At 35.6% G+C, this 26,114-nt stretch overlaps 1 protein-coding gene across 10 annotated transcripts; it reads right to left on the bottom strand.

The window, feature by feature from the left end:
* Positions 1–646: 646 nt before the first annotated feature.
* Positions 647–26,114, bottom strand: LOC135618918 (protein SEMI-ROLLED LEAF 2-like). Of its 10 annotated transcripts, none has more exons than XM_065120369.1 (21): positions 25,903–26,114; positions 25,704–25,828; positions 24,408–24,828; positions 23,299–23,373; positions 21,837–21,952; positions 20,181–20,295; positions 15,571–15,699; positions 15,031–15,078; positions 10,777–10,976; positions 10,502–10,698; positions 10,103–10,398; positions 9,803–9,952; positions 9,282–9,704; positions 9,008–9,157; positions 7,320–7,395; positions 2,687–2,808; positions 2,374–2,568; positions 2,107–2,238; positions 1,888–2,016; positions 1,087–1,287; positions 647–989 (listed from the first exon to the last, which is right to left on the bottom strand). In XM_065120369.1, the coding sequence occupies exons 3-21, from the start codon at positions 24,540–24,542 to the stop codon at positions 843–845; spliced, it is 3,036 nt and encodes a 1,011-aa protein (XP_064976441.1). In that variant the 5' UTR covers positions 24,543–24,828; positions 25,704–25,828; positions 25,903–26,114; the 3' UTR covers positions 647–842. The 10 variants fall into 10 exon arrangements, 9 of the variants coding, with proteins under 9 accessions (XP_064976441.1, XP_064976442.1, XP_064976440.1 ...); XM_065120370.1 differs by having other exon boundaries at positions 25,704–25,807; XM_065120368.1 differs by having other exon boundaries at positions 25,704–26,114.

Raw genomic sequence — 26,114 nt, 5'->3', positions numbered from 1 at the left:
ACTAGTAACTAGGTTTAATCTTTTTGTTCATCTTCTTTTCCACATTGTTGAAATTGTTTTTACTGTCTTCAGTATATGCAGTTAGCTTTAGAGAGATTAGTAAGGTTCAATCATCATTATCCTACCAATCTGTTGAACTTGTAATATGTAAAAAAATTATGCTGCTCCAAACCTTACATTCCATCCTTGCTAGTGAAACCTCTCTAGTTGGAGTTCTCTCATACAGCCATGCTTGTGTTTGTCATTGATGTTGTGATTCTGTAAGCATTGTCTACAGAAGAAGAAAACTGTCCTCCAATGATTTGTAGACATTTAAAGCTTTAATATAAACCATGTCACTGTCCACTTCTAATCAGAGCATGTGAGTTCAGACAAAGATAAAGAATCAGTATGGATGTGAATTGGATATATGGAACAAATGATTATGACACCATCTCAATCACATCGATCATGTTTCTTATACAGGAAAATTCTAAAGCAAACATGAAAAGAAGGAAGAATGCAAAGGGCAAACTAAGAAATCATTCAAATATCACATTAGGTTGACATAGGTTCATTCAATATTTTAGAATATATTCAGTCATTTTATTTATTTAGAATGATGCAGCAACTTGAATCATGAGACAGACACTATCAACACCAAGGATGCAGATATGTTGTTTGTAGCTTTTAAGAATGATTATTTATCTGGACAAAGAACACGAATACACCTTGCACCTCTTCTTTACAGTTGCAAACACATGTAAAAAAAAGTAGAAGTTGACAGAAAAAAAGAAAAGTAGATTCAACAACCTTTGATGCGATGACACATCAGATTGATCACGAACCATTTCAATATCTACTCAACAGCCAGCAGCTTTCAAGAATTTGTCAAATGGGCTTGAAGACGGCAGCCTGAAGGACTGCTCAGATTCACCCAACACTGAATTGCTACTTTTTATGAGCTCCTTTTCAACTGATTCTAGCCCTTCTTCCGGATAATGTAGTATCTGCTACAAGGCCACAATGGATGCAGACAATTATTACTGTTAAATAATCCCAAGAAAATGAGCAAACTGATATGAAGGCATATTTAGGTAAACGTGCCTTCTGCATATCCACCAAATCAACAATGTTCTCTTCTGGCAAAACTATCCAGTCTTCTTGCTGATGTTTCAAATTTTGAAGCACAGACATCTTCTGCTGTTTCCCAATCACAAGGGCTTCACATTGGCTTTTCATCTGGTCATATGGTACTGGGATTGTTGAAGTTGGTAAACTAGCAACTTGCCGTGCTGTCTCAATAACCTGCAACAAGAATAGCTTTCGTGACTCCTCAGAACCTAGAGAATATCCATATTCCATACACCCCCATAGACAACTCTATTTGCCAAGCTATAGAGTCACTATGAAGAGTTCCTCAGTCACTTGGTAACAAAGATCAAGAAGAGCTAAAATCTGATAATCATCTGCAGCATAAACCTTTTAGGTTTGTAATCTTTAATACTTGAATGACATTATCCCTTGAGCTTCTTAAGTTGTCCAAAATGACATTGTAGAGAGACCCATGATGAAAGGAACATGATCACTATGTCATATGTTAATAATGTAGGTTCTAATCGACATCTGAGCATGTGAGATATAGAAGACAACAAAAGAGAAAATAAGAGTAAGAAAAAATTAAACTAGATGAACATCATTATTGCAGTCTTCAATGTTTTGTGTGTTATCATCATGCAATAGAACCTAGTCATCAAATAGCATCACAATTGATACAGCTAAATTGCATGTAGTTCTGCTAAAAGTTCACTTAAAAGTGTATAGACTATCAAAATCTTAGCTGACCTGACCGAATTTGGGCATCAATATAACATATTGCTGTCACTTGGTTTGGAAGAGCATACATACCGATTCGATCAATTGATTAACACTTAAGACATCAAAATTATTCACAGACTCGGACATTTTCTTATCCGAATGACTTCTGAATGCTTCTGGAAAGGTTTCTCCATCCTCCAAAAAAGTAGGGGTCATGACCTGTATAGAAAATAATTTGAAATTCATCAAGTGATGAAATATATGAAAATTATATTACTTTTTGTTCATAACTAATTCAGAGAGAGGTACCTCATCACATCCCTTTTGTGCGAGAAGTGAACATGGGTAAGGTGTCTCCATGAATGATGGTGGACCAAGTGGAAGGGCATCATCTGGTGAAAATTCATGCAAGAGCTGCTCTCTTACAGATATTAGTTTTTCCTGCAATTTATTAGTAACTTTATCTTCCTACAGACTTGGTTAACTTAAAATAGAAAAAAAGATTATTTAAAAAAAAAGGAGCAAATCAGAGTTTGGCAACAAGCTGAAAGCATGTGCATATATACATGGATTTACCTCAGGCAGCTTCTCATATTTCTTCATTAGGTGGGAAATGACAGATTCTTTTAGTTGCTTATCATCCCTTTCTACTTTCTCAAGGAACTCGATTGCTGCAATGTCATCTTCCTTAGAACCATAAAGATAACTGCAAGATCCTTTATAGGTTGCGTGCAGAGTGCTATCTTCAGAAAAATTAAGGTGAGGATCAACCTGTAACACAATTGAATATGTGAATCCCAAACAGAGAAAGGAAACAGTGCAAAACTGTCAGATGCTGTCCTGTAGTTGATATACATATGAAGTGCATATAAGTAATTAAATTACTAACCATCCCATCCATGAATTTCACAGAAGAAATTATTTCTGGAAGATCGCTAGCTTTCGCTGAAAATATCAGCATGGATGATGCCAAAGTATACAAAGATCTTCTATGAGAAGGCTGCAAATAGTCTTCAATAATGATGGTATATTAGAAATAAAAATTATTGGGCTTCCAGCACTAATGACATGGATATCAAAAGAATTAACCATATGTGTAAATGAAAAAAACAGTTTTCTGCGGAAGAATGAATGGAGACAAATATGAAGGGGAAAAGAAAGTTGAACTATAGAAGACCCGGTATCACAGATAATCATGGGCTTTTACTATACAAATTAGATTCCTGAGGTCGATTATGAATGTGGCTTGCATATAATGTCAGATCAGCACCTCAACAAACTGCATTCACTAGTTCTGTCTTTTGGATACAAGTAACCTAGAGTAAAAATGTAAATGTAAATATCTAACAAGAACACTACATTCAGCCTTTCCTTTTAAGACTGATGTACTATTTTCCAATTGTTTAGATTGCTTTCCAGTCAAGATCACTAGATCCTCCATGCCTACAGCCACAAAAACCACAAGTTTAATATATAAATACTAATGGATAATAGAAAGCACGTGTTTCTTCTACTCAACACCAGACAAGTTCTTCAGGTAAAGAAAAAGGTTTCACTGAGAAGTTGCATGACCAAAAATATGAAGAAAACAAGCAATCAAGACTCAGAATGTAAAAGTTAGATAAACAACTAAATTACCAGGTATAGAACAACAGCTCAATATGGTAACAAGCACCAAAAATAGGTTCATATTCAACCTTACGAATATGCTTGTTGAAAATAATTGCCCCAAAGTGCCATGTAAATCAAGAAACCAGTACATATATAAATATACTGTTTATCTTTCTCTTTCATGCTATGCCAAACCAGCTCAAGAAAAAAAAAAAAAGGTAGTCTTTTTCTTGAGCTGGCTTGGCATTCCATGATAGAGTAAGACTGATGGGAATATTTTGGTTAAAACTTTGTAGACTCGAATTTTAACTAACTAGAAAACTTATGGGGAATGTTTTTTCCTTATTAGAAATTTTTGGTTCAATCATACTATCATATAAATATCTAGACCATCCAAACCTTAGTTTCCATGATTTAATGACTATTGCGACCAACTAAGATCCAAGGTATGAACTCAAGATGCTTTCATATCTGTTTACCTCAATCAACACAAGTCCAACCTGATTCTCAAGCTATCGCTCTGAGAACCTTCTTCAACAGTAAATGTTATACTTGACCATTCTGCATCTCAAAAATATGAAAAAGTGCATTCAAACCTAACATACATGCACTTCACATATCTATGATCATCTCCAGATTCATTTGCATTTTCATCAGAATTCAGAACATCACAAACTAAAAATTCCTTGTAGATCTTCAATAATAATATAAAAAGTGCTAATATCATCTATGCAGCCTTCAAAAACAATCACCTTAAACTTTTTTCTCATGCATCATGTAAAAGCTATTTGTTTGCAGTCAAATGGGTTAACTGGAATTCTATCTGCAGCAAGCAACTGAATTACAAGTGGTTGGTTGCCTACAAGTAGACATTGCAACAGGTCCACATGCAACTAAAGATCCAAATCCTACAATTTTACTAGTGACCATGAAGCCTGTGAGTTAATTACAAGTAGGATACAAGTAAACTAAAGAATTAATCAAATCCCAAGTTATATATAAAAAACAATATAAAATATATAATAGCCAACAAGTTGGTGTTGTTTACAAGCCAACAGTGAATATATACCAAAATATAGCACACAAAGAAATTGCTATGATAGTGGAAGTTACCTTAACACCTAAACTGGGGGAATTACCATACTACAGTACCAGTAAGCAATCAAATATTTGGATTGAACCTTCCAGTGCAGTTGTAGTGGTAGCCAAGTTTTCAAATACTGATCGGACTGGTGTGTATCGACCGGTATTTACTGACTGACAATGGTTGCATAGGTTTGTATTAGTTGGTATTGAACTATTTTTCGGTGATATAGGATGGTACATATCAATATGCCACATGGTATACCAGTATCATACCGGATCGACTAACAGCTGAAAAAGGTATTAACCGGTATTTAAAAGTTAAAACCTTGATTGTAGCCAACAACAAGTATAATTGGGCGTTCACATGCAGGAATCTATTGTCACCTGCAATTGTATTTGCAGGTATGTGTAGTCATGTACAACAAAATGCTCTTGTAGTAAAAATGATTCTATTTCAGTTTTGATGTTTCACTATCAGGAAATGATGGTTTCATCTTACAGCATAAGTTCACCTAGCCTTTTGCACAAAGAACAAGCCTGCATCTTCAAGTCTTAAGTTGCAATAATTAGTGGAGGCTAAAGTGCAGATCACCAACTTTATGTTTCTGCAATCCATTTGTCAAAATTTCAGATGATTGACAACGTAATAAACACAACAGTTTGCTACCCATGTCATTCCAGAACAACAAAGATGCAATCTATGGTGTCCAAATATGACCAATGTCTTGAATACCGGACCATACCGCCCGTTACGGGCAGTACGTACTGGTCCGCCTGCAGACCGGCATGCGGACCACCCGCTACCAGGCGGTATCAAGTATTTGGCCTCGTATCGGGCGATATGGGTTGTACCGGACGGTAATGGTTGAAATTTTGACTATGACCGACTTGTACTAGGTGGTAATGATCGAAACCGATCGTTACTAAATGGTAACAGTGTTCCAACGGTCAATTTAACCGTTGGAGGCCTCCTCAAGAGTTTTTAAGCCCTTTCCTCCCTCCTATTTCAATCAATTTCACTCTCACACTCTTAAACTCTCTCAAACTCATTTTTTCTCACATGATTTTGAGCAGATGCTTTTGAACCAGTGGATGATTTTGAGCAGATGCGATATAACATACACGATATAGACACAGAACGAAACTCATCGTATTCACAGCCATTGTATTATGGAGAATCTTACAGCTAACAGTAGTATGGTGATAGTTGGTCATACTTCTCCGAGCAACGGTATGATACAGAGTAGCAGATCAGTAGTGAAAATAAAAGTTTTGACATTCACCAAGACATGCCTCGGGAGCCGCCTCAAACACATGTAATTTATGATGATCAACCTACGACCATCACCACATTGATGCACCAATGACATATAGTGTATCAATACAATATGTCATGAAATCAATTTCAGGATTAAATCCGACAAACATATCATATTGATATACAGTTACATAGGATCAAGGATCTCGATCCACCACCCGTAGAGGCCTATCGTTCATTTTAGTGGTAGAATCAAGTATATCTACACATGTGATTACTTAATTTATTTGAATCTTAAAGTTTAAGTTATATAAAAAATAATCTAACAATTCAAATAATTTTTCTATAGGTAATTCAATATTAACAGAAGGACGATCTAGAACGGACCGAAATTACAAACCTTGCACAAGGCTACTCGTAAAAGCTCGAAAAGATATGCGATACTATTCTTACCTAATTTACATTAGTTTTGCTAAAACTATATTAAATTATATTTATTTCTAACTTAAAAACCCTATCCTAACTTTTTTTTTTCAATTTTTTAGGTATTCTCGGAGGGTTTTATGCCTATTTTAGGCATACCGCTTGGCAAGGTTCGTAATTTCGTATCGTACCATAGTATCGAGCTTAGCTCGGTACAATATAGTACGAGTATACCGAGCAGTACATTTTGGCATACCGCTCAATATATATATATATATATATATATATATATATATATATATATATATATATATATATATATATAATAAAAAAGTTAAAAAATAAAAAAAGGGAGCGACGTCGCCTTGTTTCTTCTGCTCGGTTTCTTCTCCCAGCTCGGATGAGGAGAAGTCGTCGACGACCCCGAGGCCTCGTCTCCTCAGACGAGGAGGCAACATCTCATATGCGGCGTTCGACGAGGGAGGGCGGCGATGGATCGAGATCGTCGAGGGAGAGCGGCACCGAATCTCCAGGTTTTCCCTTTTCTTCTCCCTCTTCTTCCTTCTCCCTTGGCTAATACCGCTCGGTTGCAGGCGGCGACGGTCGAAATCAACCGTCACCGACCGATTTCGAGTGGTAATAGGGCGGAAACAGCCCCAATAGACAGTACCGCCCGGTAGTGGGCGGTCTGTGTACGGATCTGTTGGCAGACTGGTACGTACCCCCCGGTACGAGCAATATCATTCAAAATTAAAATCCTTGCAGCTCGATACACCGTACCATACCAAGAAAAGCTCGATACACTGGTACAGTACAACGATATTTGAAACCTTGAATATGACAACAATCTAGTTAAAATGTGATGGCAAAAAGATAGGGTTTCAGACTAAAGCGTCCAAGTGGTTGTCGAAAAACCTTCTTGCTGTTTTATATAATAGAACAAAATATAATTACATTTCAAAGCAATAGAACAAAAGAAACACATCTAGCATAGAATACTATTTAAATAAACTCTAGCGGAGAAGAGAAACTTAAGATACTGTTATATATCCCTACAAGTAAATGTATGGATACAGTTCATCTAATTTGTGCTTCATATATCCAATGAGAAACTAACAAGTAACACTGTAATCAAGGAACTCACTTTTGTGCTTTAAAGCGACGCTCCTCAGAGAGAATGCTAACTGAAAACAACGGACCAAGGCTACATGACTAGAGTTCTGACAAAAACACATAGAACTTTCAGGCAATATGAAAATAAAAGACTTAATCACTGGAAAACCGAAAAGAAGAATAAAATGATCACACTAGAATGGTTTTAGGAACAGAGATGTTGATATAAGCACTGAATTGTGTAAAAGATGTAAGATAAAATTGGTTTCACATAGTATTCAACATCTACAACATCTCTTTTCCAAGTCACGCTCTCACATTTGAAAATACAAATGTGATAATTTATTTGATTTGTTTTAGCAGTTTTGTAATTTGATAATTTATTTTCAAATGTGAAATACTCTCCCATTTGAAAATAAATTATCAAATTACAAAACTGCTAAAACAAATCAAACAAGCAACAATAAAAATACAGTAGGTCATTACTTCAGCTTGTTTAAGTCTGTGTTGGACAGGTTCTCAATGGTGATATTAACAAACATTTAAATTCAATTATCTATTATGTTCGGAAACAAGGAATTATGTTTTGCTATAGTCAGGCATATCTCCACTTATATCCAGGCATGCTGATAGAAAGACCAGCCTGTTCAGGCAAAAGTGAGGAGTTTCAGTTAAATTAGCTGAAACTCCATTGTTGAAGCATTTCAGAAGCATCCCGCCCACTTAAGAATTAAGACACCTAATTTCATTCTGTAACTTATCTTGTGTCTTCCTCTTAGGTAGACTACTAGGTGAATGGTGATGCATGACTGTTCACCTGTACCAAAGCTTCAATGTCTCTCTGTTCACCACATCCAGCCAACCATTGGCAAGACCCCTTCGGCTGACAGTCCCTTACCAGTTGTTGGCTAGCCAGAGGCCTGCAAATTCTGGCAAAGCTCCATTTCCCACCTAGAAGGACATCTGGAGCTTTCAAAGCTAGTGAACTAATAGCCCAAAAACCTATGCCAATTTGATCTCTTTCATAAATAAGACTCCTAAACATTAATGCAAGTCTAGGATTCTAACTGCTTGTGAAAATAGCCACTACCTATAATAATGAAATTCATCCAAAAATAGAAAAAAAGAATAGAATCTGACTTTACCTGGAGTAGTGACTCCAAGATCTAACGACAACTAACCCTTCAGTATGTTACCTATGGTCCTATGAATAAGGTGCTTCAAGAATTTAAAGAACAACATAGGATATATTAGGCACATATGTTGGAAGATATTTATACATAGTCATGTTGTCCATATTGCTAGAATGGCAAACCACTTGGTCAAGCCTAGAGAACTAAGTTGCTTATGCTTGGGGCACATGGAAGCTGTAAGTATCCCTAGTTAAATGCTCCCATCTGCATATTGGATAACTGATCTCGAATAATGAGTGCACATGTGGACAGATAGTAGAAAGTAGAAACATAGACTATAAAGAGAAGGAAGGATGAAAGAAACTTGGTGAAGATTAAGTTGGCGATTTTAAGGTACAACAACAACAAACAGTAAGGTCCCAAGTACTTGGGTCGGTTACAGCTGGAAAAATTGAACATGCAAAAATTTCCAAAAAGAACAATACAACTTGCCACTAAAAGATGCTATTCAAATCGACAAGACATGGAAAAAGGAATCACAAAATATTATTCATCAGTCATAAAAAGCTGTCCAAGAGGTAGTCACCTTGGCTTGAGAAAATAAAAAAGCTAAACTGTAAGTGTGTGCCAGTGCCTCATAATTTGCAGGTGAATTCTCTGGTGATGTTGCCTGGACCCATACTGTTGAGAGAAGAAGACCCACTTGGTGGCTACTCAGTCGCATAAGGATCAGCTCCTACATAAGTTTATAAAAGAGAGAGCAATTTGTCATAGAATCCAATTGCAAATGAGAATAGCCATCAAATTGAAATGAGATAGTAAAATATCATATTAGTGCCTATAAGACCAGCACTGCCTACTTCCTCTCCCGATCTGCTGACAAATTTTCCATTAGTCACTGAATAAAGGTTTTTGCCATTTGGAGAAGGGTGAACTAAATATTGCTTTAAGTTCCCGCTTAACTTTTGCCATCTCTCATCCATGCTATTTCCCATTGCATCATCTGATTCCTTTGTATTAGCTAGAGAAACATTCTCGAAGGAATTCTTGCATGTGAGCTTCTCCATTATGGCTCCTGAAGAAGCAAAACCTGAGAGAGCTACCAAAAGTGTTCCTTCTGGATCATATCCATTAAAAGCAGGTGGAATAAATGGAATTGACCAAGGACAAACAGATGTGGGCACAAGTATAGCAGAAAAGACACGATGGGAGCCAACTCTTATTTCATGATCAGGGTGTGTCATTGCTAAGAGCAGCTGGTGAAATAAAGCTTCTGGAAAAGCCTGCATTATATATGCAAAACTGACATTCCTCAAATGGGGAATACCAACATTTTTTGCTATCACATTGGAAATTATAGAGAGACAAAATAAGATTTGACCTTCTTTTGATATGACAAGTTAGGGATTGATGCTACTAGCTGCACAGTGCGGTAAACGGAAGAAATTATTGCCCTGGCTATAGTAGCAGTAGTAGGAATATTTTCCAGAAGGACAGCCATTATATCAATAATAGGTCCAGTATCCCCAACCTGCAAATAGGAAAAGAATGCCACTCATATCATGAATGTGATGGAACATCCAATGCCTGATGACTGATCAGTTCTCAAGGAGTAATTTAACTATCTTATGTCGAGAAATCTAATTCAAAACTCATCTATGAAGTTGGAAGCTGAAAGAACCTTATTTGCTAATTGTATGAGACACTCTTCCAAGGCAAAATGGAGGACAGAGTTCCACTTTTCACCATCATCATCACCCATATTTGATGATTCAATTGAATATTGCAAGCATTTGCGCAAATGCCTTATCAAGTCATTTATAGAAGTCAGAATGGAAAGTGAAGCTTGGAACTTCGCCTGCTGCATAAGATGTCTGGCAACATTAATGATATTGATCTGAATGATAAGCTGCTTGCCAATATTCTTATGATCTAAGTGCTTGATTAAAGTAGATATCAGCATATCACTATTTTGTCCTGAAAATAGAGAGAAGCCAGGTTGAATTCTTGAAAGACTTGTGGTTGCCAAAATTAGAAAAACAAAAAAACAAATGAAGAGAGAAAAATGGACAAAGCTCGCCTGCGCTCTCCATTAGCAGCTGCATTTCAGATAAAATAGAACACGCAATTCCTTCCTCAGGAGACCAATATTTCCCACTATCAAGTTTACGGAAAAGAGGCTCTAAAACGCGCCTTACAGTAGTCGCTTCTTTAGCAAGTTTAGCCATATTCTGTAAACAAACTTTGGACCAGTATGTAGGGTTTCTTGACAAGTCCCTACCAAAAAATAAAGATGCAGGAAATAAGAAGGGGTATGTCCAATGAAAAAAATTACACCAACAGTAAGGTTCTCACACTGTAGCATCAACTTCAATGGTTGTGATCTGAGGTACTGAGAGGACCTTTTTCCAAGAGTCCTGGAAGGATGAAACATCATCTTTTACCCTGCCAACTTCCTCCAAATGATTCTGATCTTGAGTACACTGAAAATCTTGCTTACTGTTACCTGAGCTCATTTGATGAACCTCATAATTATCCAAGATCACTAGGACAATCTGTCACCGGCGAAAGAGACGGAAAATAAAACCAACAAACAAATATAGAAAACCAAACATTTCATTTAGAAGAATTTAGGAAACAGACAACAAGGAAAAAGTATAAACTCAGGGAAAATCTTAATTCAAACTTTGTCCACACATATCACAACGAAAGATGTCTCCAGTTACCCATGTGGAATGACCCTCAACATGAGGAATGAAATGGTAAGCCCAAAATGTTAGTGGTGCACCCTCTCAATTCAACCAGTGTTGATCTCATCATTGTAGGACTAATAGGGTGTTACAATCTTTCCCATATAATGTTCTTAAGGTAGTCCAAAATCTACCTATGGTGTTTAGATCCTTAACGATAGTTAAAAATTTTACCATATTGATGCATAGAAGGTGGTCCCCATCTAGGTTGTCTCACCCATGTTAAGAGACCTACATAATATACTATGACATAAAATGCCAGAATACAAATAGTTTACTAGCCAATAACTTGTATAAAAAATAATCTATAACACATGGTCTAGAATGCTTAAACTCAAATTATTGCAAGTAACACACACACACACATGCAGCTTCATAATTGGAGTATTAAATAATATTAAATACATGTCAAACAAGAAGACAGACAGATTTTTTTGTGGCATCATGCTGCTGAAAGAGCATGGGCAACCCATGCACAAGGTAGTTGACTTAAAACAGCCAGCAATTACATAGCTTTCAAAGTAATCCATCATAATTACTATTTCTTAATGATGAGGTATGCAGCGTGTTTGCAAATCCTTTTTCATCTCTAAAGAAACTATTTATTCTTTCAATCGTCATATGTCAAAACTTTAGAGATGAACAGTGAAAATGATTTATTGGAGTTATTATAGTTCTAAAATATCTTTTTGAACATTTGATTGTCAGCCATGTTAGGAGAACGGAGTTCCTAAACTTAAAGAATAGGCCAAAAATTGACACATTGAAAAATTCAGTTGACATGATAGGTTAACCATACAAATTAGTGATGCAAAACCATTATATACCAAGATCACCCTATCCCCTTAGAACCAAGACTTGGTGTCTGCACAACAATTTATAGTACTGTTGTATCCTAAATCAGGATGATATATGATTCAAATTGATGCACTCTAGTTTTGTTGATATAAACCAACTAAAGACAAATTAAAAATACACGTGAGCTCCTACTGTATGATTAATTTAAGAAAAGCTCAGAAAAACATAACTAAACATAACAAAAAATACCAATGAACTGATTGCTGCTGTATCTTCTACACCATCTACTTTTACCCAATTCGATGCATAATTAATTATTTAGCATAATCAAGCATCTTACTTTCTTAAATGTTGCAATAATATATCTAAATAAGTGATTCCATGTGGATCCAATATAATTAACAAACTAATCTTTTTAAATACAGAGACAAACTAATCCTTTAAAGACAAAAACAAGGCTCTCGTATTTTCCTAGCTTTAATTTATATTCCTTGTGTACATAGAGAGTAACAAGAATTAAGGTAGGAAAATACAAAATTTAAGTGTATTCCAAGGCACAAATATGTAGGACTGAGACATTATGTATTTGCTTCTGAACTACTCTTCTAAGCTAGGTATATTTTGTTTAATTACTCAACGTACACTATTAACCAAAGATTTAAATACTGGTCTTATACAGTTTTAGCTAGCCTATCAGACTGGTTTGGTATTGGTAATTCAGTATCTTGGGTAGCACATATTAGTATATCCAAGGTTAGCCGTATCGCTCGGTATAGGTGGTACATACTAGTCCGATAGGGGACTGGTATGGGTGGTACATGGTACATCGGTATGCCCCTATGTACGATGTGTCGGTATGCTTTGTATGGCTCAATACAGTTCGGTACGTACCGTACCAACAGCTGATCGATACATCGGTACGAACCGGTAAGACAAACCATGGGTATATCATCTGGTATTATTAAACAAAATACTAAAAAGGTCAAAATGAATGTTGGCATGACCAGTACTAGTACCAGTACTTGGTTAGATTGGTTATACCGGTTGGTACATAAGCTACAAAATCATCATTCCAAGCAGTTGTAAGCTCAAAATTTTAGGATAGTAACAGGTTCATTTCAGAAGAATAATTAATTAATAAGAATATTAATCATGCAAGTTTGTGCGACCTTACCTCAATTCAAAGTTTAATAGACACAAGGTTAACACAATATTTAACGTTACAAGGACTACAGTGATGGTCTTAAGCCCTACATGGGTGGACAAACTCGATCTCAGTTTCACAATGGCTTTTCAGTTTTCCATTTTAGCTAATGGTGATTTACAAGCATTCTCAAATCCATTGGTGAGCATTGAGTAAGAGATTCCTTCTGTAGTTAATTTTCTTATTTAGTTATAAAAAAAATTAAGGTTACAGTGCAACTGGTTCTTAGTGTGGACAACATGATGAATATAAGAGATTTAAGCAATTCTGAACAATAAAATAAGATTCTCATTAATTCTTTATGCTTCCTGCATAATCAATCTAATTAAGGCCGCCTTGTTATTTGGATATGCTTTTTGGTAAGAACAGACTATTTTCTTTTAATTTTCCTAAGAGCATATGTCTAATTTAGAATTTAATTAAATTTGTTAAGAAAATCTTTTGATTCCTTAAGAGGAAAGGATGACAGTAAATATTAAAAGGGAAACATTAATCTTAAAATGCACAACAAAAATGTTAAGAAACCATTAGTGTCCCCATATATAATAGTTACCTCGACATATTTGAATGCAAGGATGATGATGTTCTTTGACAAAGTGATATTCCTTAAACATCTTCAAATCTAGAAAAATTACAAAATGTTTATAATGGCCAACAGTTTAAATCTCTAAAGCACTATGCGCCAAATATCAGGGACTGCCATTTTGCAGAACATAGGTAACCCAATACCTTTTGGCACAGCACAATTTTTTCATGCTAGTTGAATAGGCTAGATACATTGGCCTAGTCAAATGTCAACTCCCACCAGCACAAATTGGCATAGAGCAGACCAATACCTTTCCAATGCTATACATTTACACCATACCAACATATGTTGATAGGTATAGCAACTCTTCTCAGTCAGTTCACAAACTAATATGCTGGCATGTTAGGTATTGACATGACAAAAGGAAATACAAGGTAACAGGAGGAAAGGCTGAACTCTTTTTTATTCCCCACTACTCAAGCTTGTAATCTACGGCTTGAAGAATAACTAAAGCAACACTGATTCATTTTCAGTGAAATAAGTAAATTGATTGAAGCAATCATGAGAGGATGAAAAAAAAATCCTTAAACATACTAGTCCTATTTCTGTTAGAATTTATCAAAACCATATATTACAATAGGTATTTATTAAATAAGAAAATATACATAAAGAACAAAAGCGATATTCCAGGTATCATTGACATGTGTCAACATCTATCCATCTGGAGACAAGGTTTTCTCACTTTTGACTAAGAGATATTCTACCCTTGCCATCCTGACTAATCCATGGTCCTTGCCAAAAGACTGAAGCTGATTAGCCTCGGGCATCATCTCATAAGTTAAATGGTTTTTTTTTTCAGTCTTAACTGATCTTTATTGATGATGATGATATTGATGCCACACCAGTAGGTAAGAAGCACGCATAGCACTTCAATCCTTGATCAAAGCACCAATTTTGTTTCTTGAGAATAGTATGAACATGATATTTTGACGGGCAAAAATAATATGTAAGCAAATAGTTAATCAAGCTCATTAAAAACCCAAAATTGACTCAAGTAATGGATAAGCATATCGTATCTGCTACATACTTGACAAGTATAAGCATTTCATGCAATGTTGCAATGGAAAGGCATATAAAATAACAGAAGGATGCCAGGCACACCCCACACAATAAGTGTACATAATAGTGGACCAAATGCAATGACTGAAAAAAAATAAATAACAACCTTTTAGATAAAAGTATGTCTTATATTGTAAACATGGACAAAATAATCTTATTTTGGACTTCAACACTGAGGCACCTCTACAAGGAATGGCAAAAAGAGAACTTACATCATCAAAGTTCATTGAGATATGCGAGTATTCACCCATGAAAAGCACCTGCACATGAAGGGAGCAAACTGATGCAACTGTTTTCAGAAAGATGAAACTAGTGGAGATAATAAAACAAAATACTATAATTACTGAAGATTAACACTTCAGTATAAACAAGGAACAGAAGATGCAACTTGTCCCAATACATGACTTTAGGGAACTTAAATTTCCACTCAGTGATATAGAACAAGTCATTTAAATTTAAACAAATAACTGAAATTTCTTCATATTTTATTAACTTGATATCCAGGTAAACAACATCTATAATGGAAAATAACTACAGCAGCAAGAAATATGCATCGGAGTTCACTACCAACGGCCAGAATATGTGTTTCCATTTCTCAATCTTTATGGGCCAAATCAACATGGGTTTACAATGAGATAGTAGACTCAAACAACTAATATTATTTTGAAGTGATCTTATAAGAACCCAGATATACACAATATAGTATGAATTCCTGAAGGATAACATGCATGTGATTCATGCAAAAATAGTACCATTGAAGCAAGAGCTTGCAGTGCTGCTGAACGCACATGGAGTCCCCTATCATCTTCCCCTACCTCTTGAGCAAGTTGGCAAAGTTTTGGCATAAGGCCTTCTACATTGAACATGTATGTGCTGTCCACCTGTCGTAAAATATAACATAATGGGATGATTAGTTGCATCTGATGAATGACAAATTTAAATTTTATTGCACCGAAGATAAAGACACCTACATAGTGGAGGATTATCATTTCTCAGAAAGTTCTGGAAGCTGTAGAAACAAACTTTGCAGCCCAGCAAAAACACAAGTGAGATATTTGAATTTTATGTATTTAATGTAGAACAGGTGTGAAAAAGAGGTTCTTAGAGGTATCTAGGAATGTTTTAAAGCAGGAGTGCTGACAGACCAGTCCATCCAGTGAATGGGGCATGGTACAGGAAGTTGACAAAGTTTTGCAAGCAGGGATGAAAAAGGGAGAAGAGAGGAGAAAATTGGAGAGAAAAAGAAGAAAAGGAAGAAAAAGGGAGAAGAGAGGAGGAAAATAAGAAAAAAAAGATACTAATGAGGCATTTCAAACTTCAGAAATGATCCATGTTTTAATTAAAAAATATAAACATTCTTTTGTAAATATTCTACTGATCTAGTCTCTTGCAAACTAAATTTGATTATATCAAGATTTTGATAGCTAAAAAAATTACAAAATGAATCCCATGGGTTTAATTTTCAGTTCGTGCTGACTCTGATATAATATGCCAGAATGGCATCAACCAGGGGTTGAGTGTCATGCCACACCAAGGACATGACAACATTTTTCCAAATTAGAGCAAAGCCCATGTTTACAGGCACCAACGCATATCATGCTGGGACATCATAGGCATGTCCTCATGCTGTGAAATTTGAAACTTTAATTTAAAAAGAAACATTATGTAGTCATTGGATTTAGGCTCTGGAAGAGTGCTATTAACAATCTATTTTAGTCATGAAGCAAGATGACATAAAGAAGCTATGGAATTTTGGCTATGGAATACTATCAACAATATATACAAGTTCTGCACAAAGAAATACATGATCATCAATAAAAGGAATAGAATGGAGAAAAAGGGAAAAAACCAGACTCCAGCACTAGGAATCACACTAACAGGTTAGCAGGGCTCACATCCTTGTCTTTACATGTTTCCCCTCAATGGCCAGTAAGGTCTTAATTTTTTTTTCTAAAGCATCTGTTACAGGATGAATCATATATTAGATGTGATGTAGGACGAGTAGCAGTAGATTTCCTTTTGATGATAGAGAGGTAGAGAGAGTAAAGAAAAGAAATAATAATACGAAGATAATAGAAAACAAAGGATAACCACCAGACTCGCTCTAGCTCAAGAAGCAAACTCCCAAGATGAAGGCCTCGTACCTCCATACATCTCACATGTGGATGGATGATGGAATAATACCATCGGAAATATAATTGCGGCCTCACACCACTCACACACAAGGTGAGAAAAAAACATGATCCATTAATGCATTACAATGTTTTAGCCCCTTTTTATAGGTTAGGTACAAGAAAATAAAAAGAAAATGCAAAGGTGAAAATTTTACAATTGCATCAAATCAAGTATATGATTTGATCTTTCCTTCGAAAAAGATAATATTCTTGATTAGTATGCTTCCATCCTCGTAAAGATCAACAACAACAACAATAATAACAACAAAATCATGAGTCCCAATTATTTAAGGTCGGCTACAGAGATCTTTTGTCATCATTGAAATCTGTAAAAATCCATATATTTAATTAAATCTTTATTTATAGTTTCTATTAAAGTTTTTTTATGTCTTCCTCTACTTCTCCTCGTACCATTAGCATTAATCATTTCCCCTCTTTTGACTATCGCATCTAAAGGTTTCCTAAGCACATGTTCATGTTATCTTAAACGATTTTCTTTCATTTGATCCTTTATTAAAGCGATACCTAGTTGTTCACAAATAATAATATTTATTTTTCTCTCTTTCCTAGTTACTCCATGCATTCATCTCAATATTCTCATCTCAGCAGCACAAACTTTTCATATATATTGTTTCTTAATTGCTCAACACTTAGATGCATAAAGCATTGTTAGTCTCATAACAATCTTATAAATTTTTCTTTTAATCTCAGAGGTATCCGATGGTCATACAATACTCCTGATGTCACTCGCCATTTTAACCACCCTGTTTTTACTATATGAATGATTTGGAATCTTATTTTTAACCATCCTTGTAGAGGTTAATCTTCACAAAATCTTCTATCAGGATTTTGAATCTTCAATCACAATCATAATTTGATTTTTCTTTATTTTCTTCTTCCTTGAGTAAACTAGGAAACTAGATCAAAATTATTCAATATATTGCCATGTGGCATTATGATATACAAAATAACCCCTAAATTAATCAAATTTATTTAAATAAAAGATAGATAAGATTGGTTGCTCATCAAGATGCTTTAGAAAAAAAAATGGTAAGAGTCGTGTGTACTGGATTCGCCCTATCTATCAAATAAGCCATCAGTCTATCTCATAAAGAAAAATAAACAAGCATTATTTGCAAGCTAGATGGTGGTATCATATGAAAAGAAGAAACAAAGTACACCTAAATCCTATAGGAAGATTGACAGCTCTAATTAATCTTGAATGTCTGGTCAGTAGTGTTAAATATATACTTGGCCCCACTTACAAAAAAAGAAATAATGAAATGAGGTCACTACTTTAGAAAGTCCCATAAATGATCTTTTCTATATAGGCACTTCTCTTAAACAATTCTCCTAATTCAGCTGTTATCATAAGAATCATTTCCATCTTGGAATCTCCAAAACAGATAAATATTAATTTGTTTCATTGTTCATCCATGTAAAACATGGAAAATACAAGCTTTCCAATAAAGAAAGTTGGATTATATGCTAAGGTCATAAAATCGATTGAATCCTTGAATCAAAATCACTTTCCGTCTTGGAAGGTTGCCTATATGTATATATACACACACGCATATATATAGATATATATACAAATATACGTGTATATATGTATACATATATATACACGTATACATGTATATATCATATATATGTATATGCAATGATTGAAATTTCGTATCGAGCTTTGCTTAGTATGGTACGATACGACGTATCAAGCGATACGCCTAAAATAATATAAAAAATAATTTTAGTATCGAGCGGTACTAAATATATAAAAATAATATAATATATATAATTAATATATAAAATATATATCTTTTTATATAAAAAAGATATAAAAATAAAAATCAATATATAAATATATAAAGAAGATACAAAGTACCAAGCAATCGCCTCGTCGTCGTCGCCTCGCCTGCAGCCTTCAACGTCAAGGAGGTGGGGAGAAGAAAGACAACATCAACATCGGAAGGTTCTCTGTACGGCGGCAGCGGACGAAGGAGACCGTTCGGAGATAAAGAAGGCTGGGGTCTTCGTCACCTTCTACGCGAGCGCCTCTTTTGCTGCTCTCGCCGTCGCCTCCCCTGATCCCTGCGCCTCCAACTCCCCCTCCAAAGAGGTACGATTCTCCTCGTTATTACCTCCTGGATCGGGGTCGTCGAGGGAGGGCGGCGTCAGATCAGGATCGAGAAAGGGCATGAAAGACAAGTTCGCGCCGAGGTTCGATGGGCTCAGGTTCATCAAGACACTAGTGACGGCGCATCGGTGACTCTGCGGTACTCTTTCTCGACGCTTCTCCCTCTTTCTCGATGTTTCTCCCTCTTCTTCGAACGTCCTCTTCTTCCTCGTCTTACCTCACCATAGCCAGGCTGATACCACCCGGTAGCGAGCAGTCCGCGTGTCGGTGAGCTGGCGGACTGGTACATATCGTTCGTATCAGGTGGTAGGAAACGATATTAAAAACCATATGTGTGTGTGTGTATATATATATATATATATATATATATATATAGCCATCAATTGATTTTGCATTCTATCTAATTTTTTATTGATTTTTTTAATAAAAAATTACCATTCCAATGGGCATATCAGTAGAGTTGAAACTTTATCATGGTAATAAGTATTAGTGTATTACTACATGCCATGGCAATCTATGCTAGAGGTGCCAACATACAACTAGATTAGGCTCCAAGTTTTGCAATACGGTCCGATCGTTCGGTACAGGCTGTATTTAGTCTAATAGCCTATCAATATGCAAACCAGGGAAAACCAGATGGTATGCCTGGTACAAGACTTGTAAAGCCATATGGTAGCTTTTCTTTAGATTTTTTTTCTTCTGAAACTCGGTATGTATGATGCTACTACACCCGGTATGGTAGCGATTCGAGCCCTTAGTGGTAAACTATTGGTAAACAAAATTGTGAACTTTGGTTGGCCCTACGCTTGCAAGCACAGATTGGCATAGTCACCAGCATGAAACAAAAGTTTCCTATGCCAAAAAATGCATCAATATGCCTCTACCATGAAATAACAATGCCTGCTTCTATGGAAAAAAAAGAATACATTTATTGATGTTCTCACTAAAGTTGCATTTCTTACAAATTCATAAAACAATAGCTCTTTCACTATTTGTAAAATGTCATAATGCAGAAATTGTTCGAGGATACCAAAATTACTGTATGAATTACCTGATTGTTAAGGAAGTCAACAAGCACAAGGCAACCAAGGATACGCATATCGTCTTGTCGTGTTTGATCAAGTAGTGTTCGCACAATGCTCAACAGGCTTGTAGCATACAATGGCCTAGGTGCATTCAAAAGTAAATGAAAGATTTAGAAGGTCAATTGAGGCCAAATTACACATACAAGGACTTCAACCTAAAACCTAAAGACACTCAAGAGTTCATGTAAATAAATTAAGCACCATATTTTACAAAAAAAAGAGTGTGCATTATAAACAATGTTAAAAGAACTTGAAAATTGTTTGCATAAAAAAAAACCTTCAACATTCATCGTCATATAAACCTGAAAAAAGTAAAGCTTCTAATGTTATAAACAACGAAAAAATATATTCTGCTTAGATAAAATCATCAAGATTATTTAACTCATCAACAAACACTGCACATGATTTCCAAACTCAAAAGGGAAGTAAGGAAATTATTATACATGCTTTTGTAAACAATGTACAGGATAGGTGTGACTTCTTTCTAATAGTATATAGACACTGAATACTGTAAATATGCAAGAGTAAGTGACAAGTCAATCTAGTATGTCATGTTCCTGTTTGTCAGTTGATTTCATGCTATTAAGTTCGAGCAAAAGTGTAAAACTACACCTGAGTAAATTGAAATGCACCTAATATATAACCAATGATACAAGTCTCATGAAAAAATAGCATTAAAAGAAGAGGAGTATGGAAATAAATCTAGCATGCCTTGGCATATACAAATTAGTTATGAACCTTGAACTATACTAGGACTGGATAAATGGGCTGTGCCAATCGGTATGAGGCATGATCAAAGCTTCAAAACATCTCTAAAGAAACGTTTAAAAGAATTTTCAGTCAATATTTGAAAAATTAAAATGATCAAAATACTTTTAAACTTCATTCACAAGACATAATTTTGTTAATAACTTCTAAGTTTTCCTGTGAGATCCAACACATTGTGTATGCAAGTGCTATTTTAAATTCCTAAGCATTATTGTGATAAAATAAATAAGCAAAGAATACTAACAAAAACCAAGTTCATCCCTACTGATTTTCATTATGGGGATAGGTTATTACCAGTTGACTAATGTAGTACCTTTACCAGAGCTCAATGGCATGAAAAAAATCTTGTAGCCAACCAAATAGTTGGAAACCTATGGATTGTTGTGCTTGAGGCAGGACAAAACAGGCCCAGCCATAAGTCTTGATCAACAAAACCAACATAAGTCTGTTGAAAGTATCACGGGTAAATCTGGTTCAACAAAAGAGTTGCCCCAAATCTGTTGAAAGTATCACAAGTAAATTTATTCATCAAGTGATGGAATAAGTTGGTAATGGTTTTGATAATTTCTTTTTCCTTATTTCACTATCTTAATGAAATAAGTTGCACTTTCCTGACTTTGCCCCAAAGGCAGATGCCAAGCAGATATAGCAACAATTTAGATGCAACCATGTCATTAGTGACAAAAGTCAAAAGATTTTAGCAAGTCACAACAAGCTCAACTAGAAAGCAAGCAATAAGATGGGAAAAAGTCCAGTAACTTGCATATGCAGAATTGTTAACATTAAAGCAAAACTTTTAAACAAATTACCCTTTAGTTCCATATTCTAAAAAAAAAGATGCATAATAAACTTACATCTGCTCCTTACATGAAGTTATCATTTTCCTATAAACACATGGCACAATTTTTGCCAAAGAAAATTGCCCATTTCGCAATTCCTTGTAACACCTCTGCTCCAAGTACTTTGTGATCTGAAGATATAATAAATAAGATTTGCTAAGAACAATTCTATTGTTTTATTTCATCAAAATAATAAAAACCCCAAGTCATAGATACACTTGTCATCAATTATAATCAACATCTGAAATTTAGATGTTCTGGTTGGATCTACAACTTGAGAAAGTATATATGACTTCTGGCAAGCCACCAAGGAAAGGTTGCTAATCGTTGAAAAAGAGTGAACGCAACTAAATGCTAATGTCTGATACTCAAAAGGAGATAAATCTATTCCCAAACACAAATATAATGATCTAATTCAAGAAAGAACTTGGTCGCATTTTTCTTAGAGATATAAGTAATCAAACAGCTGTCTAGCTCCGTTAGGGGACAAATCCAGTTTAATTATCTATATCTACTTCAACATAAACTTGGTGGTGCTTATTTAGATGAAAAGCTGAAAATTTAATCAATCATCAAACCCTGTAAGATAGATGTCTTGCTTTCTTAAAGGTTCTGTTCGTTCTTCTTTCTACTGCACTTGCATTTCACGTGGCTTAGCATTCCTCATCTCATGCAGTCACTTACTAAGTCTCATGTCATTTGTCGGTTCTTCTGTACATGTCCATGGAATGATAACACTGCTCGTACCTGGCAATATGTACTAGTTTGAGCTCATACAGTACACTAGTATATGATGAATCCACCAAAACAGGGAAGTATGATACAATATTCAAGATCAACTTATCAAAACATGGTAAAAAACAGTCCAAATGATAGGTACATCACATGAAACAATATGCCCATCAAGAGGGAGAGGGCATCAATCAATTTCAGTGGATTCTCATCTCTTCGATGACAATCAACTCATATCTCCACTTCCATCCTGAAGTCTAGACATTCAATAACAGGTGGATAATAAACCTAAGAAAATTTTGTTACACTAAACTCAACAAAGTAATTTTGGAATGCCTCCATTTATGCCAGGTATACCACGTGACAAGAAAAGATGGCATCTCTGTGGACCAAGAGGAAAGGGGCCTCTGCAAAAGAGGGTTGTACCATGAGGGAAGCAAGGAGGTCAACTTGCTTCAAATGTACAACATGGATTCTGGCAATGCAAGAGAATTTGACCCTCATGTCCATCCGAATGAATCAGTCTTTCCCCAGAGGTAAATTTTTGCCACATAAAAGTTTTAGAATCTAAGGTAACATTGTCTGCTTTGGGTTCTCATAATGCTGACACTTAAAATTCATTCAGGAGCACTACATGTTTTCCGCATTAAGAAAAACCATATTATGTTTAGAAACATCCAGGTCGAAAAATTCAACGAGCTGATTTAATACATGCAGCAAAAACTATAATGAAGATGGGATGTACCTTTGGTATGCGCACCGGATTTCTTGAAGCATATTCACAAAGCTTGCCAATCATTCTGTCATTTGGTTCTCCATCCTGTAATTTCACAAACAAACTTCTGTTAGCAAACAAAATCCTCAAAAATATGAAAAAATGATGCCTATTCCACCTACTCAGAGAAAGAAAAAAATAACATTCGAAGCAAATGAAAGCAAATTGTTTTTATGGTGGTAATGTATCAACAATACAGGTGAGACACAAAGAAAACTTCTTTTGTAACAGGAAAGAGCTTTAGTAGCACTATCTAGCAGAAAAAATTACAAATTACAAAAATTCAATACAAGGTTATAGTTGAAAGTTGGAACATGGATCAAGGATACTTCAAATTGAAAGTTGTATTAACCTCCTTTTTTGTGGGATGGAAGATAGAGTCGAATGTCCCAGAAAGCGGACTGTATCATGGAATATCCAGCTATAAGTTATTTATATTCTTGAAAATACTGTGCATCGATCTTCTCCAGACCTGCAATGGCAGGTACCTCTCATATACTTGGCCACCTCTTGATTTCAAAAAAGATAATTTGACTGGAGCCATTGGTTAGCCAAGTAACTGCTCAGAAAGGATGACTCGGCCTGTTATGGATGCAAGAAATGCAACAATGCAACAATCCAATGTCATATTTTATGAATAAGAAGAATGCACTTCACGGCATCATTCCATATCTTGTGAGATGAAAAGGTTGGTACATGCATACTTGTCAGAATAAGTCCTTTCTGTAGTTAATTGTGACACAGGATGAAATTGTGCTTAACAGGCTTGGTCGGCCATCAATAAGGAGTTAGCAGAAAAATGTTGTAAGCAATCTAGATGAATTTGATCCTATGGTTCGAGAATAAATTTACTCCTGGCAAGTATTATTTGCTCATTCCACGTGGACACAAATAACCAAGTTCCCGACATCACATTTCAGAGACCTTGAAGCCCAGAAGTAGGATTAAGTAAGTATGAGCAAACAAAAAAGTATTTGACACAGTGAGGCACATCCACAATAGTTTTGAGACGAAGCTTCAACACCAAAAGCCATGAAGGAAAGAACTATACAAGTTTCCTGATTACTGAGAAAACTAACCGGAGAGCGAGGAAAGGCATCCGTGAGGAGCTTCTTGTAGCGTTTAACGGGTTGCCGCGAACGTGTCCGCAAAGAAGGGCAGAAGCAACAGAGGTAGCCGCATGCCGGCAGCACCCGCCTCGACATAACCCCCATTTTCGTCCTCCAAGCAAAATATACAAACTTGTGTCAAGAAATGCGACAAAATAGCAAAACTTCTTTCGGAAATCTTGTCAGCCAAGGGCTCCTCGATTCAACTTTAGGATTCCCCCAAGAATCTAACCCAATGCCAACGGAACCCCTCTTCAGCACAAGACCGCATTAACCTAAACAGCATTGGAGCTAGAACTAAACCAGATGAATCCTCAGTGTAGTTCAAGAAACCCCGTAGTAGACAATCCTTATTTGATCGGATCCATTTCCCCTAAAAATGGCGATCAGCCTGCGACACAAATTAAGACCCCTCAATCTGAGATACGGAAGAATAACGCAATATTCTCGGTGAATTCTTTCCAGAAACCGATTCTTTCACGACAAAAGAAACCGAACCGAGATCAAAAGGAGAGATCGAAAAAAGATGATCTCGATTTGACGACTCCAAAGCGGGGCAGACGCTTGAGATCCCCTCCCCGACGATTCTCTATATTTGATGCCTAATTGGAGGTATTATTTGCTCCATCTACATGAGTGTAATCGAAAGCAGACTGGCCGAGCCGTTAAAATTAGGTTAAATCGGAAGTTTGAGACAAATATAATATGATGTCAGATGGCTAATAAAGGCCAATAAAATCACCATTTTTTTTTTTTTGACAGAGTGACAAGGAAGAAAAGTCTGAAGTTGGAATTCTTTATCTAATTTTTTTACTTATTTGTTTCTTATTTTATTATTTTGTAATTGTAGGTTTTTAAATCATTTTAGCATCAATCTTAATATTCCAATTCAAAATTTTATTTTAGTTTAATTAATAATAAATTTCCCTATCCTTATTAGTAAGATTTTCAAAGCTAAATTATCAATAATTTTTTAAAAGACTATATGTTAATTTTAAAAGAAAATCACTAGTTTATAGAATGATTTGAAAAGAAATTATCATGTATTATGTCATACAATGATTTTAATTTCTTCGTACGTATACAAATATATCTATCTGATATATTGGTAGCATCGATACTGTTGGATACATATCATACCGACAACTAATTGATATATTGGTATGATATGATATTTAAAACATAATCAAGATGTAGTAAATTTATAAAAATATAAAAAAGATTATTATCCTATATAAGATTTATCTCATAGGTATCTCTTGGTACCTTGTAATTGTTTGGCTTGTTGCAGATCCATTGATGATTCTTGTTTGTCATGACACCATGGGTCAGTGGAGGACTATGCAGGCTGTCTTCATCAGCCAACATCACTGTCATCGAGGGACATATTTCTGCCATGAACACCCCATGTTTTATCTTGAATAGTGATTAGAGGTGCTAAAACAAGAGTTTTGAGAGAGATTACTTTTTTTGTCCTGGAATTTCCTGTGAGCTTGCAGAAAGGTTGCACTGCATGTTCTCAGTGGGCACAAAAATCCAATTCTTGAAGCCTTTACAGCCATCAGCCTCGGCAGTGACAGAATCCATGGTAGGCCAGGATGCTCCTCCTCAAAAGACACAAGTCATCTGTCACTTGGCTTCCTTGGCTTCTTGCATTCCCTGTACTCAGCTGGCCTT

The sequence above is a fragment of the Musa acuminata genome, chromosome BXJ2-8 (genome assembly GCF_036884655.1).
Source record: "Musa acuminata AAA Group cultivar baxijiao chromosome BXJ2-8, Cavendish_Baxijiao_AAA, whole genome shotgun sequence".
Classification (NCBI taxonomy): Eukaryota; Viridiplantae; Streptophyta; class Magnoliopsida; order Zingiberales; family Musaceae; genus Musa; species Musa acuminata.
This window is presented reverse-complemented; position numbering and strand designations above follow the sequence as displayed.